The 22,092-nt window shown below is 38.8% G+C and overlaps 1 protein-coding gene across 2 annotated transcripts in view; it reads right to left on the reverse strand.

Moving 5' to 3' along the window:
- The window catches only part of kremen1 (kringle containing transmembrane protein 1), a 97,020-nt gene that overhangs the window by 42,913 nt on the left and 32,015 nt on the right, over positions 1 to 22,092 (reverse strand). For both annotated transcript variants that reach the window (XM_014011162.1, XM_014011163.1), the window contains 2 exons: positions 21,620 to 21,782; positions 4,954 to 5,045 (listed from right to left, as the gene is read on the reverse strand). In XM_014011162.1, coding sequence (XP_013866616.1) covers positions 4,954 to 5,045; positions 21,620 to 21,782 — 255 coding nt within the window. The remainder of the gene's footprint in view (positions 1 to 4,953; positions 5,046 to 21,619; positions 21,783 to 22,092) is intronic.

The following is a 22,092-nucleotide window of genomic DNA, read 5'->3' on the forward strand; positions in this document are numbered from 1 at the left end:
AAATCTGAAGCTCCTATGTTTAATAGGTTTTGAGCATTGACCATTTTGAAAGGCAAGATACACCTTTTTCAGATAAATAGGGGGTCGGGGTGGGGGGGCACTGATTAGTGGGCCTGATGGATAGAGCTTCATCAGAGCTAAACAACAAAAGAAATCTGAAGCTCCTATGTTTAATAGGTTTTGAGCATTGACCATTTTGTATGTCCAGATACCCCTTTTTCAGATAAATAGGGGGTCGGGGTGGGGGGGCACTGATTAGTGGGCCTGATGGATAGAGCTTCATCAGAGCTAAACAACCAACAAAAATCGGAAGCTCCTATGTTTAAAATTCTTGAGCTATATCCATTTTTGTATGTCCAGATACCCCTTTTTCAGATAAATTGGGGCGGGGGGCACTGATTGGTGGGCCTGATGGATAGAGCCTCATCAGAGCTAAACAACCAACAAAAATCGGAAGCTCCTATGTTTAAAATTCTTGAGCTATATCCATTTTTGTATGTCCAGATACCCCTTTTTCAGATAAATTGGGGGAGGGGAGCTGATGGATAGCCCCTCATCAGAGCTAAACAACCAATAAAAATCTGAAGCTCCTGTGTTTAATGGTTTTTGAGCTATAGAAATTTTTGTATGTCCAGATACCCCTTTTTCAGATAAATTGGGGGTCCGGGGGATGGTGGGGGGGCACTGGTTAGTGGGCCTGATGGATAGAGCTTCATCAGAGCTAAACAACAAAAGAAATCTGAAGCTCCTATGTTGAACAGTTTCTGAGTTATAAGTGTTTTTGCATGTCCAGACACCCCCTCTTTGAAAGGAGCCCCCTCCTCAAATATGGGGTCTATCGTAAAACCGTTGGCTGGCGCAGTGTAAGTCGGACTCAACTACAGTCCTGCCTAATTTCATGTTGATTCGTGCAGCCGTTTTTGTGCTACAGTTGACCAAAAATCACTGGAAAAAAAAAACCAGTATGAAAACAATACGGCTCCAGCTTACGCTTGGCGTGCGGGGGTCATAATAAACAGGCCGCTCAAAATACAGCTCGTGATGCAACCAAGCTCCTATAGACAACAACACATGAAACGTGATCTAGGTAAACACATCCTGCACACGCCGTGCAGCCAGCGGGAATTATTAGACGCTCTAATGGGTCCTGAACTATTCAAACTGCAGACTTGACTCATGTTTGCAGCTCAAACTGGATAATGGAGCGATGGCTGGAGGGGCCACACAGCTCAAGTCCCACTCAGGGTTTCAGTGTCCATCAGTTCACCATCATGTTAAAATCACTTCAACTTCTGGCTTGTTCAAATTCTAAAAGATTAAGGAAAAAGCTTTATTCTTTTTCTCTTTTTTTGTGTTGTGTTCAGGTCATTTCTTTGCTTCAAGCAAAGTTGTCTGCAGATAAACTCTGCACATCCATCATCTATAAACATTTTTTCTATAGCTTGGATCAAGCTCCTCTCTTGTGGAACCAACTTCCAGTTTCTGTCTGTGAGGCTGACACTCTGTCTACTTTTAAGATTAGACTGAAGACTTTCCTTTTTGATAAATCCTAGTTAGACTTGGGTTTTCTGAATTATTCTTCATTTCTGCTGCTGTAGACTTAGACTGCTGGAGCACAAACTGAGCACATTTCTTTACTCTGTTTTCTTCAGTTTCTCTTCCCTACATGTTTATTATAATTATTTCTATGAACAACATGTTTTTTTTTCTTTGTCTCTTCCAGAAGAAGGTGCACCTGGACCAGTCCTGGACCAGTTCTTCTGTGTTTATCGGTGTCTCTTTCCTGTCCTCCAACCAGCCGGTCGAGGCAGATGGTCTCCTGTCCTGAGCCTGGTTCTGCTGGAGGTTTCTTCCTGATTAGCAGGGAGTTTTTCCTCTCCACCGTTTGCTCAGGATGGGAGACTGTGATGAAGTGATTCAACACAATCTGCTGGTTTCTTCTTTAGATTATTCTTTTTATGTACAGTGCCCTGAGACAACGTATGTTGTGACTTGGCGCTATATAAATAAACTGAATTGAACTGAATTGAATTGGACATAAAGAGGCCAGGGGGCAATGTGGGGCAAAGTCAATAAATCAGACAACCGTTGCTGGTTCACATCTAAGTTTGCATACGTTTCAGAGCTGTCAATCAACTCGAGCAACACGTATGGCATCCAGCTGCAGCAGAACATGTAGTTGTGAATTTGGACTGACTCTGGTTTAGATTTGAAAGTAGTTTCCAGCTCAAAACATCTGTAAAATGTGTTTCTATTTCTTGCTTTGATGGAATAATATAGTGAGAGCAACAACAGAGCTCTAATCGACATTTTGAGCGAAGAAACTGTTAAAACATATTGTCTAACACAGTGGTTCCCAAACTTTTTTCTTTGGACCCACAAAATATCCATGGCATAAACATGTGACCCCAAATATTACTGGTCTGAGTACATGAACTTTGTTAATAACCCTAAAAACACAGGCTTTTTGACAATCTAAATAGCTTATACACAAATATAAATACTTATTTATACTTATTTTGTGTTTTTGTAATAATTATAGGGAAAATATTACATCAGCAATTATTTTATGACCCTTTAAATTGATTTCTGGAGATTATCCAAGGTGCTTCATGACCCATAATTGGGTCCCAAGCCACACTTTGAGAACCAAAGTGCAGTGGTTCCCAAACTTTTCAGCTTTTAACCCACAAAATAACTGTAGCAGAGACCTGTGCCCACAACTATTTTTGGATGATAAACATTTGTATAAGGTCAACTAAACATGGGGACAGTAACAATATTTTTATACTACATTTATCCATTTTAAATACACTAACCTCACTCCTTTGTAACAACTAAGGCAAAAATGTAATTAATTCAGAAAATCTTTTCAGGACCCCACCCTGATGTTTCGGGACCCCACTTTGGGTCCCGACCCCAACTTTGGGAAACACTGGTCTAACATATTGTCTAATAATCGCTATAAGATTCAACTGACTTAACGTAAAGTAAACAACTCAGGACAGCTAAAAAATCAAAATAAATGGTTTCACTTTCTATAGATGCGAGGATCAGTCATGTTGAAACGATGACGCGTGCTGACGTATGGTCGTGTTGCAACGACTAGCCGACTCGGAATTACGACATTAGGGGCAGTTCCAGTTGATACTTCCGACTTGGAAGTCAGAAATTCCAACCTCCGAGTACAACTGGAATGTGACATTAGTGTAAATGACGTGAACGTCAGCTGCATGCTGACGTTCAACAGGATCAAATCAGCAGCAGACAGAAGAGCTGCTCTGGTCCTGCTCCACAGCGCTGCCTCGTGAACAAACACGCCCACCAAGTTCTGACCAATCACACGCTCCGAGTCGCAAGGTTTGCATCGTGGAGTTCTGACTGGAGGAAACGTACACGAGGGCAGACGGAAGCTACGCAATTTTTTTGTCACTCAGCAGGGAGACCAAGACGTGCGACTTAAAACATAAACCAGCCTTCAATCTGAAGACTCAAGTTCTGCATTTATTTGTGTTATTTTTTAATCTTTCTATAGTTTAAGTCAGAGTATAAATTTAGTGATGCAAACATTTCTGATCCAATACTTACTTTGCCTTTTTTTAAATAAAACAAAAATATCAGGGTTTGTAAATCATAAATCGAAGTATTAAGTTCGTCAAGAAGGTAGAAAGACTCAAAAGGAAAAATTCAAGAAAAAATTACGGCAGACAACTTTGTGTAAAGATCAAATATTGTTTCATTGTACACAAACCTGTGCATTGTATCACTGTTGTATGAATACAAGATTGATTTATGTTGTTTCAGTAGATCTGGTAAAGGAAGGGGTGGGATGGGAGAGATTTCGGGTGTTTGTGTTTTTGTTAGTTTTTTTTTGTGGTTTATGTTAAAAATAATTTAAAAAAGACTTTGATCAAAAAAAAAATAAAGGAAAAATTCAGCTAAAAAGGAGAACAGAAACATTTGCTTTGGACAAATAGAAAAGTCTTAAAGATTCTCGTCGTTACAGAGAGAAAAGCAGGCCGGACCAGCTTTGGAGCGTTTTATAAAAAGTGAAAAATAAACTGCTGGAACAGCCTGAAGTAAAAAGTAACATCAACACAAGCGACACTTTGGGTACACACATCCAGCAGATGTCTAAATCCCAACCTGCTCGGCAAGAATCCTGATCTTTGGCACCGAAAAACACGAGTCAGTGATCCGCCCCAAATCTGTTTTCAACAGGAGTGATTAAAAAGGTGGAGAGAAGGAAAGTAGTGGTGATCAAAACAAGCAGCTCTTTGTGCGTTTGCCAAACTGGTAAGGAGCACACACACACAAACAACCGCAAAATCTCCAAGTGTAAACAGTCAATCAAACATATCGACGCAGAGAACAGGGAAGCTCACACACCCACATGTGAAGGAACCACACACACACACACACATTTCTCCACAAAGTGACAGATGCAAAAAAAAATCACTCACATCAAGGAGCGAGTCAAAACAAGCTGCAAAGCCAAAGGGGAAACCTATCAACGCACACACACACACTCAAACACACACATACACAAACGTCAGGACTCAAAGATCTCTGTAATTAACTGGACGTCCTTCTTGTGTCCTTTAAGACATTTTATCCTGCATCTAAAAGACGTCTTTGGTCGTCTTAAAGAACTCAAAACATAAATGTTTAGCTTCCTTCTGTTCGTAAACATCATGACTGACAGCTCGCATTAAAGTGAAAACAGGCCTGGACGTGGCAGGAGGAGGGGTGACGGGAGGCAATTAGAGACATTTCTTTAGATGATAATAGCTGTGTACAAGCATCACAGCTCGTGAAACTATTCAAAGCAAGTGAGAAGATGAGTGTAGCAATAAAAAAAATAACAAATAAAAAATGGTTTGGATGGTGTGCGAGCCCACAGTATGCTCCTGAGGGCAGCGAGGGGGAGGAAGGAGTGGCAGCTTGTCTTACTCTGGCATGTTGGGATGTCGCAGTACTTCCAGTAGATCCCGTCTTCGTGATCGGGGATGTAGCACCACGGCTGAACGTCCCCGTCGGGATTCCTGGAAAACAAACTCTGGTTAGGAGATCTGTCAAATTAAAAGGAAAAAAAACGGAAGAAATGTTTGATTTTGTTTGTTTTATTCCTCATCAAACATGTAACCTTAAAAGTTCCTTAAAACTCAAAAATACAAAACGTTTATCCTTGCTTCAACTAAACCTATTTTCAGTCACTTTGGCTATTTGTAGGCAAACAAGTTTGCATCCAGTTACAGATTTTATTTTGTTTTTTGTTTTATTTAAAACCCCTTAACAATCGTTGTACCGGTGGGCAAAAACAGGGCCGTTTCTACGTTTAAACCAGGGGTGCCCAAACATTTTCCCCAAGAGGGCCAAAATGAGAATCTATACGGGGCTGTGAGCCAAATGCAGTATTATAATATATGCAATACAAATACTTCTTTTGGTAAAGTCCATTATTTTTAACGAATAAGCTAGCAGCCAGTGTGGTGGCCTGCCTTTGTTTTAGTCTGGGCACTTGTAGAAAGCCTGCCATACGCTCAAAAAGCAAAGGCTCATGGGAAATTTCATGAATTGATAAAATAATGGCACGGTGGCTCAGTTGGTAGAGCTGATTACTCTCCAGGCTGGGATTTGATCCAGCAACCTTTCTGGGTAGAGTTTGCATGTTCTCTCAGTGCATGCATGGGTTTTCTCCGGATACTCCGGCTTCCTCCCACAGACCAAAACCATGACTGTCAGGTTAACTGATAACTCTAAATTGTTCCTAGGTGTGAGTGAGACAGTAAATGGTTGTTTATCTCGTTTGTCTCTATGTGTGTCCCTGTGATGGACTTGAGACCTGTCCAGGGTGTACCCCGCCCCTCGCACTGTGACTGCTGGATATGGACACCAGTGACCCTGAAAGGAAGAAACAGGTACAGTGGATAATGGATGGATAAAATAATGTTTTTTCTGGCCTTACAAAGTGTGCAAATCTACATGTGTGGTTAAATCTAATCTAAATATATCTTGTTGTTACTTGTATTTCATGTTTCATGTTTAATCTTAATATATCAAAGATAAAGTCAGCACCATGAGTGAAAACTATGCATCACAGCTATTTTTATAGTCATTGGGCCAATGGATGAAATGACTAAGTGTAAATACTGTGTCTACATAGGACGACAGGTTACAGCCTAGTAACTAGGTCAACTGCTGGTGGGCCAAATCAAATGGTTTGGTGGGCCAAATTTGGCCCGCAGGCCCCAATTTGGGCTCCTCTGCTTTTAACGTTTCCAGACGGGGCGTTTTTATTTTTTATTTGTTTTTTTGTTTGAAAACCAGTGTGTCAGATGACTTCCTCCAGTTCTTACTTTAAACGTGACACCCTTACAAAAAAATCCAAAAAAGAAAAAAAAATTTTAAAGGTTTTTAAGAAAATTCAGGGGTGACTGGAGACATACAGCATCCTGCTCTTAAATCCTGCTGTTTATTACCTCCGCTAAGAGTGAGGTAATGTTTTTGGTCGCGTATGTCTGTCTGTCTGTCGTTCTGTCTGTGGACAACATTACTCAAAAACTTGTGGATGGATCGTCATGACATTTTTACCACATGTGGGTACTGGGCCAAGGAACATATCTTTAAATTTTGGTGATGTTCCGGATCACGATGCGGATACAGGAATTTTTTTTTTCTTTTAACACTCTGAGATCTGCAAAGCTGTGATGCTTTCACAGGGCTTCTGTAAAAAAACAGTGAGCTGGATTGGACAGCACGGACTTCAAACTTTATAAAAGTAATGTTAAAACCAGATTTAATGATGAATAATTTTTGCCATAATATGCACATTTACAGAACATTTTGTGACCAGGAAGTGCGTGACTGCACCATGAATCCTATTTTTCCCATTTCCTCAAACACACCACATTTCCAAAACAACCAATCAAAACAGTTAGTCTCTACTAGGCTTGTAAACAGAGAGCTGCCGGGCCTCAAAGTTTGGAGACGGGGGGAGCCAGGAAGCACTTTATAAAGAGAGACAAACCATTACAAACTCATACAAGGAGATAAAACAGATGTTTTACATGGTGAAATGTGACTGATGAAAACTTAGGAGCTTAATCCCACACCAGTTTGATGATGAGTCTTTTTTTTCCACATTAGACTCCACAGGGAAGAAATCCCATGCATACTGCCTGCTTAAATGTTCACAACGTTAGGACTTATCCAGCAAATGTGTTTCCATCTCTGCTTTTGCGCATTAACTCTTACAGGATGGGGGAAATGGTCTTGGAGGAGGTTTGAACTCTCCAAGTGCTTCTAGTTTATATCATTCATTTGGAGTCTACTGTATATAAAGTGGAACTTTATTCCTCCTTATTGTGGACCCTCGTTCACCTATTTTCAGAGGTGTGTCTCAGATCAACTCATTTTGAGGCTGACTCTTTAAATGGCAAGAATGGTCAGAAACACGGCGAAAAGGTGTTAGAAAGACAAATAGTCTTGCGGGTATGATTTATAAAGTCATTTATTGATGGGCAGACATGAAACAGAAAGCAATCACGAAGTCTGTTAGATGTGGGCCCCCTGTCATAGGCCGGGCAAGCAATGTTATACTGTCAGCTATCATYATGTGATAAYGAACAACCAATCAGRAWCYGCCTCGTTCTGGTACATGAAGTAGGTCAGCTTGATGATGACGTCCAGGGATATCACAAGATATGAACAATTGGACAGTGTCAAGGTGATACATAATAAGTATTCCACAACAGCACCCAACTCCCAGAGCGGTCTATTCTAACATGACAGCGGGGTTTATGGCTTTATAGCCGCGCAGAAACTTTGTACAAATGAATTAAAAGATGTCAACAACAGAAGACTTGTCTGTCCAGCCTTACATGTTGGAGCCAGAGTCTGACCCAGAACCACAGTCTGACAACCAGAGGAGAATGAAGACCACCAAACTAGTTGGTAAATCCAGACTTTATTTAGAAGTTCTGTCTCAAAAACAAAATGACGTAACCATTCAGAAAATGTCAAATAGAGAAAACTGAACTTGTTGAAAAATATGACCCAAACAGAATATAATTTTGCAGCACCTCAGACTAAATTCAACTTTTCTGCACTAAAAGACTCCAAGTCTACAACAAAATGTATTTAACATGGAGAAACGTGGATTTTGCAGATTCGTCCCTTTTAAGAACGCATGCTTAGAGAAGAATATTGTGCAGATTTAGTTTATTACTGCACGATTTTATTATCTTGTCATGACTTTGCACCGAGTACCTAAAAGTTTTTTGCACTGTCTGGTGACTTCAGACCAAACATCAACTCAAACTTTATGATCCAGATTAACTGCTAATGGAACTGGGTTATATTAGAGCTGCAGCCTTTATTCTTGGGATAAAAATAAGTCCTGAAAGTTCGGGTGTAAAACTGCAGAACTGAGTATGTGCAAGATTATGCTGTTTCTTTTCTAATTCTATGAAAGCTAGTAAAAATAAATAAAAATGTTGTTGCCCAATGAAAAGTGGTGGATGTGTGTTGGAGAGGGGATTAAAGCTAAATGGGGGGTTGAACCGATAAATGGTGAAACATTAGGGTAAAAACATCACATTGACCTGGAATCTCCTTTGCAAAGAGCTTAATAAGCTGCACTGTTTAACTGCAGCTTGATTCAGACCCGTCAATCATTATGATTAGCACCCTTGTTAGCTTAGCCCACTTCTCTTCACTCTGGAGGCTTAACATGCCAGTCAAGGGGAAGATCCAAAAAGTCTGCTGGAGGTCAGTGGGAAGGCTCTTTGTTCTGGGCCAGACAGACCCAGACCTAAAAAAAAAGATAAGTGATGGGGCCGTGCTTTTGTCTGAGGCCGCAGCCTCTTTTGAACCTCATCAAGGCACTTTTAACCCATCATAATAAGGCTGAAAGGCCCCTCGGTGCTTCTCCTTTTCACGTACAAAAGCAATGAGGAGCGGGCCAGCAGACAGAAATATCTGAAAGCTTTGTGCGGGCTCAATATCTCCAGGGAAATCATTCAGCTTTGCAAATCAGGACCCTTGTGGAAACTTCTAAATTGTGGGGAAATTAAGTAAACGCAGGCGTAGCGAGCGGTGGAAGCTCATGCTAATGCCGTTTCAGCTCTTTAAGCTCTATTTCAGGATTCAGCATGAGCTGTAAAAACACACTACTGGTTGACTAAAAAAGGCTTCTTAAGTGACTTTTTTTTTTCCAACCCTGACTGGGATTCCCAGAAACCTTTTTGTCTTTTGACACACCTCATTGTAGCATCTTGAAAAGGCCTTGCAGCGATGTCCGTATCCTGTTTCGCTTTTTGTTTGCGACGACGTGAAGGGCGTTTCCAATTCTTTTCTTTTCCGATAAAAAAAAAAACACCATCCGGAGTATCTTTCCTTCTTTTCAGGCTCAGGATGAAGTGCTGACAAAGATATCATTGTGTAAATGGGTAGATGAATCTGATTAAAGCTTCTGCTCTCAACATATATGTCCTGTTGAACAATGGGAATCCAGCACGTAAAGAAAAAGGTACATCTCTCAACGGTGAATCTTTAAATGTTCCCAGCTCGATATCACGAATCTAGATCTAGTTTTTGCTCCACCCTGACAGGAAGAAGACGCCTGTTTGTTTGGCCTGAAGCTGCTGTTTAAAAAAAGACAAAAACTGCACCAAAAATCATCAAAACACTACAGCTAAGTCCGCATTTCCTTTTTATTGTGTGTCAACGAATCATAGTTTTAACAGGAATCACAAAAACATGTCTGATTGTGTGTCTTTAATCACCCCCCGAGGAGGCAGACATAAATTACAACATTAGCTTTAAACAAACCCTCAGGAGACCACCTGCCCGACCAACGCAAACCGTTTCATGAGGATGAAGGTTCTATTTTCACACCATTTGTTTGTAACTTTATTTTTTTAAATCTACTTCTGCATATTTTGTTCATTCATATGCATTCATGTTTTCTAGCAACATCAAAAGAAACGTCAGCTCATTCAGAAGATGGTCGTTATGATGCGAGGTTTATGATTTTTTAAAATATTTAACTTTATATACTATTTTACACAGAAATACTTCTCGTATCTTTGAAATCTGATTGGACATATTTGATATAGTTTTCCTTCTTATGCTGCTTTTAGCATTTAGCCAGCATTTTCCTAATTTTAGCTTTTATCTATCATTTTGCTACATTTAACATTTATTCAGCATTTTGCTACCTTTGGCCTTTAGTTGAAATTTTGTTAGTTTTAGCTCAGTTTCTGCTACTTTGATTTTCTAGTAACAAATTTACTATATTTAGCTTTAACAGATGTTTTACTACTTCTGGTTTAACATTTGCTGCTGTTTTAGCTATAATTTTGCTACTTTTTGCTAGTGTTTTCTACTTTTTTAAATTACTTCTAGCTTGTGTTACAATACTTTTAGCTTTTAAGTATTGCTTTGCTGCTTCTGGCATTAGGCAGTGGTGGGCAGCGCTAATCCAAAATTTAGCTCCACATTTTCTAAAGCGCTTATGAAAATATTTAGATCCGCAACCTCAAAAGCACTTATGCCATAGTAAAACTAGCGGAAGCTAATTTTAAAGCGCAAGTTCAATTTGACACTTACTAACTGGCAATAATTCATGTACTATATATGTACAACACTGCCAACTAGAGGTGTATGAACCCTTATACAGCTTAATCATACAACTGCCAATTGCTTAGCTCCTGGTGTAAAAGTTTAAAAGTTGTTGAGGATTGCTAGTTTGGCTGCTTCTTTGTCATTTTCTTTTGTTTGTTGTAGATTTTTCCTTAAAGAAGCATCAATAAAGTAATTTTAAAACTGTTTATTGGAAAACTGAAGTGATGCATCCTGGGTACATGACGGATTTGATTTGACGCGAAACAAAAGCATGGAGAACAGGAAACTATCTTCACTTCAAAATAAGAGCTTGGATTTTAAAGTTTTCCATGTAGTTGCTCCAGTTGACCACTAGATGTCTGTCTTCATCAGCATAACATCTTTAAATCATTTCTGCGTCTCTAACCCCGTTGCTTCGACCAATTACGTCAAGTGTTGAGTTCCAGCATTTAAACTTTTTTTTTTTTAAAAGGAGCTTCGATTGTAAAGTAAAATAAATCAATACATGCAAAATTTTAGTATGGATTACAAACGTTAACTGTTTGCTGGGACAGGGAGTTCTAAACACTGCCTTCCTGCTACGTAAGCAGACACAAAGCATTGTGGGAAATCAGAACCGTGATTGAAAGCAACAGTCAGCAGGATGAATACCTTTCCAATAAGTGTGTTTATCTGGGAGGGGTGTTGTTGAATAGATCATGTGTGTTGTGATTCATTGACAGCCATACCTTCTGCTGTTCAAGATAATGATGACTGGTACATAATTAGTTATTAGCGGTACCGCATTTTAATTTTAGAAAGCACAAATCTGCTTATGAATTATAAAATTAGTAAGACAGCTAAAGCGCAAACAAAATATTTAGGTCCGCAATTAGCGGATTTGCGCTTTAATGGGCTGGTGCCCACCACTGGCTTTAGGTATTTGGTTTATTTTAGCACTTAGCTAGTGTTTTTTTACATTTAGGTATTTTTAACTACTTTTAGCTTGTATTATATAACTTTTAGCTTTTAAGTAATGTTTAGTTGCTTTGGACTTTTAGGCAGTATTTGGTTTCTTTTAGCTTTTAGCTAGCATTATGATAATGTGAGCTTTAATTTGGTGTTTTGTTTCTTGCAGACATCAGTGTTCAGCTTATTTAAAGGCCCTGTCAACACTGACGTTTTAGACAACTTATGAATTTTTTTCCACTAAATGTCTAATAAAAGTTAGATAGTTGATCAATTTCTTTAAACTACAGTACGTACACGCCTGAAAAAAGCTTCCAGTTGATTTTTTAAAATTCCATCTTTAATATAGATGTCTCCAAACTTTTCATAAGTTGGCATAAGTTGCCTAAAACGTCATAGTGTGACAAAGCCTTTAGCAATAACAAGTGTGTTTCAGCAAAGTCCTCCAGTACTCGCCTTCACCCTGCTGTTTCACAGAAAACACAATGTCTCAGGTTAGGAATACGTCTGGGTTTCATTTTTTCAAATTCAATTCAAAAATACTTTATTGATCCCAGAGGGAAATTTGGTAACTGTGGAAATTTGGTTTCCCCTCAAAGACTCCCTCACACCTGCACATATTCTTTAGCAGAAACATGGAAACATCATCTCCGCTGCTAAAGTGAACAGGGAAACCCACATGACAGAGAAGCGGTCGGTCCTGCCCTCGGGTCATACACAGTGTGTGTTTTCTGTTTTTCTGTAAATCTGAGGGGGAAACAGAAGCAGACAGTCTCAGATTCACTGAGGTGCCACAGCAGATAAAAGTGGACCATGATGGATGGTAACCTGTTGGTTTAACCCTGCAGCACAGAAGAAGATGTGATCCTATATGAAGACTGATAAAATCGTGTGTGTGTGTGTGTGTGTGTGTGTGTGTGTGTGTGTGTGTGTGTGTGTGTGTGTGTGTGTGTGTACATTTAGCTGCATTCCCTTCCCCATGTGTCAGCGAGGAACTTAATTGCTCTGATCAGAAGAGCTTGTTGAAACACTCCCATACCCGGAGGTAGAAGATATTTGGACTCTTAATTGGCACAATTACGCTGATTGAGTCACTTTTGCTCAGAGCGAGCCACACAGTTCGGTATGCAGGCAGTTAAAGCCACCGTGGCTCACAGCCTCCATCAGAAAAAAAAACAGCTGCTCTCAGCTGGCTGCTGCTCAAACGCTTCAATCCAAAACTTTATGATCAGCTTTAAAATGCCTGGCAATGCTATGCTTCATATAAAAATCTAAAAAATCATTTGAGTGAAGTCTTAGATCATCAAAACTTTTCAAAGAAACAAATATTTAGAGATTTGAAACGGACTTTAGTTTCATGATCAAAGACGAACTTTCCTCATTTGGCTGAATTGACGGGAGAAGAAAGTGGTGATGAGAGGTTTCACAGGACATCAGAGTTCAGTTATTTGACGCAGGAGAGAAAACCTTTTAATAAACCATTTTGTAGTTTTTTTTTTTTTTGAGCACATAGCGAAGCCTCTTCTGGGTCACAGGTGAACCAGGTGAACGCTGAGGTTACTATGAAAATGCCATTATTATTGTGCAAAATCAACCAGCTCAAAAAGCAGGTTTATAGCTTTAGATATTTATGAAAAATCTCATCTACAATCCTGACGGAAAGTTTAACAAAAATCAGCTTAGAGAAAATACATTGGGGCTGATTAACAATGTAAATTTACCTGTTGAATTTGTGCAAGAGCAACCACAGCTTTTTCCTGATAAACGCGTGAGGTCGGCCCGCTTCGAGCATTTGTGACAATTTCTATCTACAAAATGCGTTAAAGGGGCAATATCATGTAAAATCAACTTTTCTGAGTTTTATATCATGTTATAATGTTATACTCTCATAAAAACATGCCCAAAGCCTTGCTTTGACTCATTCATACGTTTGAGAAATCCTGCAGTGTTTTTAGGAAGCCATGCTGAGGAGCAAAACGACAGGTGGGGACCAGAAACACCCCTGGGACGTGTCTTTAAGCCGAACTTCCTCATGGCAGAGCGCATCCCAATCATTCATTTCCCTTAACTACAACTGATCTTTGTCTCACCTACATATTAGTATCTATTAGAATTCAGGATTGGTTTATTGTCATACGCAGGTTAACAAAGGTCAACAATGCAATGAAATTCTTAGGAGAAAAAACATGCTATATTAAAAAAATATATACTATGCAATAAAAGCACAAAATAAAAAATATACTAAATAAGTAAAATGTAATATTTACAGTGCACAAGTGAAGTATGGTGAGAGTATAGTGAAATATAATGGTGCAGGCAGGGTGAATAAAGTATAAGTAGAGTATTTCATAGGTGGTAATACTGATGACAATAATAACATGACTATAACATGGTAATGACACTGTATAACCCATCCAGGTCAATTAAAAAAGAAAAGTAAGACTATAATGATGTCAGATTATGTAAATAATGTGGTTTAAACACAGAACTTTATAAGTTCGAAATAAAATTTCTGCCTCCTTTACAAAGTGATGATGAATCATTTGCTTTTAAAACATATTTGCATGGAATAATTATTTTTGACAAACAGAAAAATGTGAGTAAATTTTTCATAAACACAAAACAGATGTGCTGAGGTGTTGCCACAGATAAAAGTGTTGATTTAACCCCGCAGCACAAAGAAAGATGAGTTCTAATAAAAGTCCCTGCCACTGGGTGTGAACACTTTAATGAGAGCTCTGAAGTGAATTTAAGGAGAGTTGAATTCCCATTCTGGATGCCAGTGATGCCCCACTTGGCTCTGATCAGAAGAACTTGTTAAAACACTCACCCAGAGGAAGAAGTTTGGACTCTTAACTGGTACCATTAAGCTGACTGAGTCATGTTTGCACAAAGGGAGCCACATATTTCACTTCAACACCAGCTAGACTCACATTAAAGCGCCTGTGACATCATTTTTTTTTGTAATAAAAATGAATGCATTTTAGGAAAGATAATATTAAGAAAATATTGCAAAGAAATTTTCACTCTGCAGAGATGAAGTTGTTGAGATATTTGCATGTGAATTATAGGGCTGTGTATTGGCAAGAATTTGGCGATACGATACATATCATGACAGACGGGTCACAATACGATATATCCCGATATATTGCGATACTGTAAACAAGGTGATATATTGCGAAATATTGAGATTTTTTTTGGTCCAAAAATGCTATTAAATAAAAACCTCTTACTGGAAAAAAAAAAAAACGAAAAACCAAAATTCATTGTCTCAGAAAATTCTATTACATAGACATGCGCTAACCTTCTGTAACGTGAAGACTGACTAAAGATGGAAAAAAGAGCGCACGAGACACTTAATTTGTCTTAAAATAGAAACATTCTGACAAATAAGTAACTGTTTGTAACCTTACCTCAGCTTAGAAGGCAGAGGGTGTCGGTCTTTTCTGCTCAGATTCAGCTATCGGAGCATGAAGCTAATGTTTACTCACAATGCTAATGCTATCCTTACTCTCTGGAGCTCAAGAGGTAGAGGAGCCAAATGGCTGGCTCACTACTGCCAACTAGTGGTCAGAGGCTGAACTGCAACATAAAAATGAACGGCTGGCAGGAAAGTTGACATTTTAAACCTCAATTAAATATCAATACAGGACTTTAGAATATCGATACAGTATCGGAAAATGAAATATCGCGATATTTCAGTGTATCGATATTTTCTTACACCCCTAGTGAATTAACAGGAAATGATGTCAATGGTGAATGTTTGCATGTAAACAAAGTGCTGCTACAATAACTAATAAACACAGACCGTAGAGAAGAATCTGATGTTTCTGTAGAATATTTTGAGTCACCATCAGAGAGATGAAGATGAGTCAAAGTTCAAATAATATTGATTCAATAAACAAAGACCAGAGAGTTTTCTTTCTTGAAGAATTCCTCTTTGATGTCACTTCCTGTTTTATTTTGGCTGAGCCAAGTTCAAAAGAAAATATGCCAGTTATGTGGCAAAATGAGTAAAATCATGTATTGTGTTTCTTGAATATAAAGACGTTGTCTTTGACCTTTTTGTAGTTGAAGGTTATGCATGTCGCAGGCACTTTAATGTCTTAAAATAAGACAAATTTCATGTTTAATTATTATAATCAGACGTATGGTGTTGACAGTCTGTGACACAAGCATTAAAGATAATATTATTGAATCATAATACGAAGCAGGACAAAAATCAGACAAAAACGTGTTTCCTGATAAGTGTTGGTTGATGATTTCTGATTACCTCTGCTGGTTTAACAAAGCGGTCATCCAACCAGCCAACTGCAGCTTTTCTGACCTCACATGTGAACCTGACATCATGAGGACTCAATTACAATCAACTGGGAGAACACAATTCACCCTGGCATTTCCATTATCTCATGCGTGTAAGGGGAAGGCATTAGAAGCCACAGCGCACACGCATAAATTCTGCACACCTGCATATAGATAGCCATGAAAATGACCTGGCATAGCTATTCAGCTGCTCACTGAACCATGCTGGAGTTCACACCATCATACTAATGCAGCGGCGGCGGCGGACTCCAATCTCAGCCTGCGGTCAATCAGACGAAACAACGAACGTAAATCAGGACTTTGATTTGTCTGGTGTTCTTTTGAAGAATTGAAAAAGGGTCAAAGGGGTACTTTTTCAGCATTCACTCAAAATGTAGAAGGTTTTATTCTGACCGAGTACGTTTATGACTAAACAATAAATGTTTTTCAGACGTTAAGGGTCAAAGGGGTACTTAACGTCTGAAAAACATTTATTGTTTAGTCATAAACCTACTCGGTCAGAATAAAACCTTCTACATTTTGAGTGAATGCTGATTCACTATTGATTTCCAGGGTTTGTCGTGCATTTCGTAAGCATTTTTCTACACAAGCTGAGCAGTTTTAGCCACTAGTATATAAATACAAATGCTGCTTTTAGCTAGCACCTTGCTACATTTAGTTTTTTGTTAGGTCTTTACAACTTTTATATGTTTATTAATTCAGATCCCCATTAGAGACTACTCTTCCAAAAATATAAAAGCACATTAAAACAAATCGATCAACATAACTATAAAGCAACACAGCCGGAAACAAAGGCTGTGTCCAAATTCAGGGTCTGAGTCTGGACCGGATCCTTGATAAACTGCGAAATCCAGGAGACTGTCTGTGAATTCAGAGGGTTTAGCCTTCTGCTTTATTCCCATCCTTACCCCAGTGTATAAAGATGCTGAACAAAAAATAAATCAAAATGAGCAAAATATCAATATGTTCGTATTAAAAATATCATACAACAAAAAAATTAGCTTAAAGGCAATATTTGAAGAACTAATAGACCCGCCACACACGTACGTTTATTATGTTATGCCAGCTTTTTTGATTTCTGACAAGAATAATATTAAAAATCTAGAACATCAAAGCAGTTATGACCGGGATCCAAGCCTGTTTATGCATGTCAAAAAATATGTCTATACAAATAACAAAAGCATTAACAACACAACCGCTTAAAAATTTTAATTCATACACCACCAGAATTTTTTTAAAACTGTACTCCTTTCTCTTGCTTTGTCCGCCATTACAAGCAGAAAAAAATCTCCCGTCGGCCCGCAATGCATTATGGGATTTGGTTGGCCGAGAAGGATCCATTGAACCATCGCTCAAATCGGGGGAAAGGAGGAAGCATTTTTGGCCATATTAGAGGAATCTTGGAATTTGGACAGCCTCTGTATACGCTGTGACGTAAGCGGCTGACAAATTCGGCCTTTGGAGGACGCAGCCCCTGAATTTGGACCTAACCTGATCAAAAGAAACACTTAATTAAATTACTTCAATTAATGAATTCGAAATTATTACTGTGAATAGATTTTTTAAGAGCCCTCTTAAATTGATTGTGACTATTAAAATGCTAGCTAGACTAGCTAAATTTTAGCTAATGAACTAGCAGTAATCTGCATTTACATTGTATTTTTGCAGAAAATTAAATAGATTTTTTTCCAGGGATTTCTGGATTTAACCCTGGTGATGATCTGTAATTAGATATTCACCGCTGAAATAAGACTTCCTACGTCTCAGCTCAAACACAAGAGCTCTTGTCTTTTTCTTTAGGCGTTCTGCTCCTTTCTTTGCAGGGGAATAATGTGACATTTCCCCTCTGCCCCCCNCCCCCCACCCCTCCCCTGTTTTCACTGGGGTATTTTATTGCAAGCTGTAAAGATGAAATGTGGGGGCTGTTAGAGCTCTTTCTTCAACCCCCGATCCACTGCCCTCTCTAAAATCTCCAGCGACGGGATGAAAAGTCAGTTTGTGATCCTTTACGTCTCAGCTTCTCAACATCTGATACAAGCTTAGAGCCGTGTGTTAAAGTTGAGACGTGTAATGATTCCTGACCCCACCACCACACCCCCCTGCAGCTTTGCATTATCCACCTGTGCTCTGCCCCAGCTCTCATTTCTTAAAACTACATTTGGCCTCAGGGTCAGACGAGCTAAAACTACCTCCCGACTTCGCGTCCGTCTCTTTTGTCTGTCCATTACCAGCCATTTTGGAGCTTTGCCGTGTAAAAAGGAAAGATGAGAGACACACAAATCAGGTGGGAGGATGTAAAAGACTTTGAAGGTTAGAGTGGTTTCGACTGATCCATGTAAATCAGAAGATTTGCAATCCAAATTGAACAACGAAGCATGATCAACCTCGGGAGCTACGTTTTCTGTGATCAAACAAATCAAACATCCCAGATCTTTCTGTGAAGTGGGAGAGTAACCTCCTCTCTGATCACAAAAAACTCATCTGCGCAAGCAAAGGCATGCACAAATACTTGACCTTGCGCAGACATGCCATAAATGCCATCCCTCATCTTCTTACAATAAAGTGGTCACTTTAGTGCTGCTGGTGGGAGGCTTCTTACATGTTTAGAAAAGTTTAAAAAGAGCAGCAGCTTCATCTCTGAGAAACAAAAATCATTCTTTCTGAAAGAAAAAAAGAGGCAAAGCTGTTAGTTGTCAGTGAGCTGCCAAAGCTGATGACTGCACGAGAGGCCAAGAAAACAGCCGAATCCAAACAGAGAAAATGTACGCTTTCTAGACATAATGAGCTCCTAATGTGCACGGAACTTTTACCTCAATGCTCTGAATATATCCAACTCATAAATCTTCCAAAATCCCATCTCGTCCAAGTAAAAAACAAATTCATCCAGCTCCACTTCAAAGCTCCGCCGCCGTATGAGTTTACAACCAACATTCGGAAGAAATGTTTCAGGGGCTTTGGGCCGAGGAAGGGAGGGTTGTTCTGTTTCCTATGGCCTGAAAATCCCGGCCAAGCCACTGTTCTGGACGTCTCGGTTAATTTCAACTGACTCACAGAACAGTGGGATTCCCTGGAAATAGTACACAAGTTTGACAGTTATGCCTGTAATGCTGACAGTTGTTGTTGGAGCGTGACCGACGGAGAAAAATGGTTTTCTAGACACCCAAAGCCACCGTGTCCCTCCACAGCTCATCGGGGATGAAGGACGGATTTTCCTCCGCAGACTCTGAGCATGTTTACATGTTTGTGATGACACGGCTAACTGCCGTCTTTGAGAAATGTGCAGAAAGCAAAGACCCCCGTGAGCAAACGCTTTGAAGGAGGGATCCAACCTGGATGTAATTTAGTTTTTTTTGTTTTTGTTTGTTTTTTTACGTCAAGGCCTCAGCAGGTCAAACACTAACTGATTAGGTCTAGTTAGTCTAATTAGCTTTTAGATTATCATCATGTAATGATGGAAGAGGCAGTTAAAGCTATTTTGGTTACACTTTGGAAATTACAGTTTGTGTGATTTCATGTATTATTGTGATACACATGAATACTTTCTTAAATTTTCAATAAAACTCATCCAGGGATTTGTAAAAGGTAATGCTTAAAACACAAACAATGTGTTACAGTGAAACCCCGCAAAATCACGGATCACCGTTTGTGAACTGGCAGATTTTTCCATGGAACCTAAGTACTAGTAATTAATGAATGAAACCAGTACAGTAAACATACTCTATGTACAGTATGGAACTATTTATTCTTGTGCTCTTTTTGTCAATGTTATTAAATATGGGGTTTAAGCTGTTAAAACGAGCATTTATGGACTGTTTTTTTAAACTTGTTTAAAAACACACTTTTACTCTCTGGCTTTTGGCTCAGCCTGAGACTTTTTTATTCTATTTTTATTTTATTTTTATTGTTTTATTACTGGTTTTAGTGTTTTTAATCATTGTCTTGTGTTTTCATGTTTTGGTTTTATATATGTAGCACGTTGTTGCAGCTGTGGTTGTCTTAAAGGGCTTTATAAATAAAGTTGAGTTGAGTTTTTTTTAACTGCGTCTATTAATTGCTTTATTTGTTGTTTTTTTTTTTTGCAATTTACAGGTCTTGTAAGAAGGTAACCCCTTTGAAAAGCGGGGGTTCACTGCTGTGCTCAGATCATGTTTTTTGGATGATGCTCAGCTACTACCACTCCAAATTTTGAGCTCAATATCTATAAAACTGACTGATTGATAGTTTTTTTTTTAGTTTGATAAGGTTTCTAAGCTGTGGCGGCCATCGTTAATTGGGTTGATGTCAATGGTTAATGGGTTAATGAGTTCCAAATCCAATTATTAATTTCTGAAAGCTTCTTTAAAGGGGAAGTGTTGTGCAAAAATTACCTTTTTTTAAACTTTCTATCATGTTGTAATGTCATTCCCTCATCAAAACCATACCCAGAGTGTTGAGCTACAGCTGAGCTCCCACAGAGCACCCCTCCCCCAAAAAATTGGTGTAAAGGTGTGCTGAAGTGGGAGTGTCAGAAATGGTAGGAGGTTCGTAAAGAGACAGAGGTCAATTTCAAGGTGTTTAGATAGAATATGATGCAGAACCAAATATATTTTTGATTTACACAGCATTTTCATAACAACTGAAGAATTTCCTTTATTGTGATAAAGAGTTGAACTATGTGCCTGGAAATTACATAATACCCCCCCCCCCCCCCAATATCCATCGAGTGGTTCATGAAATATTTTAGTAATAAAAGCACATTTGTACACACAGACACAGGCAAAAAAACAACTCATTGCCTTCAGCAATGTAAGATAATCAGGCGTTTGCTGAGTTTAAAAATAACTTGAATAAAAGAAAAAAATAATGAATTAAAACTAAAAGGAAGGGAGGCAGAAATAGTAAGAGGGAAAATGTCAAAGTCGGGTAAAACTAAGGAATTAGTGGTTCAGCTGATTTTCAAAAACAAAAGACTCTTGTTCAAAGCAAAACATAAAAATAAACTTCATTATTCTAAGCAGAAACAGCTAAAATCCTTATATCACGCTGCAGTTTGAAACAAGCACAACTTCTGAGGAAAAGCAAAATATAACATGCTAATACACCAGCGGGTGGTTTTTATTACCTTTGAACAGCGGCGGGCTACTCCTTTCCTTCCTGTTTCCAATTTTTCTGTGTGTTTTGATCATTAAGCCAACTTGCTGATATCTGCCTCAAATTTAATCTCCACTAACACATGTGTGAAACATTCCAAACGCACGGATCGCAACAGGAATGGGACAGGTCACGAACTGATTAATAAGGTTTAGAAAGAAGGAAGAAAACGTGCTCATAACATCAAAAATGTGTTCCTCATGATTTTCAGATTTCTTCTGATCTGGGTTTCATTTCCTGTGTTGTTGTTTTAATTTCTTAAAGCTTCCAAAAAAAATGTGTGTACCACTGCAAAAATACTGGCAACACAAAAGAACTGAGTTGTGGCTTTGAATGCACACAGCATCATTTTTATTCATGTTTCCAGAAATGAACTAAAACATGATTTGTTATCCCGTTGAACCAAAATCAGCACTTCATCTTTAACTCGCATCAGTCACACTGTAGACAGATGATGTGTTTGTTTCATGAACCCCGTGGAGTTTTTTATTAACTTCTTGATTTAATTTTCAAAACATGCTTAGCTTAAAGAACTTCTAACTTCTATTCAAACATTATTATTTTAGATAGAGACCTAAAAGAGACTCACCTGCAGAAGTTGTGGCTTCCAAGACCTCCTTCTCCATTGGGATACTTCAGGGTGTTGTAAGGGTGCTGGAAAGTCTCATTCCAGAAGAGGCAGGGTTTTCCACCAAGCAGGCTGGTCTGGTTCTGGAAGCCCCTGTAGTCCTCTCCATTGGCCGTATAACACTCTGTAAATAAATAAATAAATTCAATTTAAAAAATTGGTGAAAAATCCCATCATATTTAGTGTTTTACACAAGAGATTAAAAATGGAAAAAATTTAAAGGGATCCCCGATTAGTTGTAACATTAGACTTTATTTGATAAACATATATTTGAACTGTAAAATAAAGGCTGTTAAAAGTCGATCATCAGATATTGTCCAAGATTAACCTTCAGGGTGGATATAGCTCGCTAGCAGCCTCGCACCAAGGACCTATCCATGTCATCATTTACTCAGAATGCTTTGCGTGAAACTAAAATAGCCCTGTGCATGTAA

This window comes from Austrofundulus limnaeus, unplaced genomic scaffold (genome assembly GCF_001266775.1).
Source record: "Austrofundulus limnaeus strain Quisiro unplaced genomic scaffold, Austrofundulus_limnaeus-1.0 Scaffold77, whole genome shotgun sequence".
Taxonomy (NCBI): domain Eukaryota; kingdom Metazoa; phylum Chordata; class Actinopteri; order Cyprinodontiformes; family Rivulidae; genus Austrofundulus; species Austrofundulus limnaeus.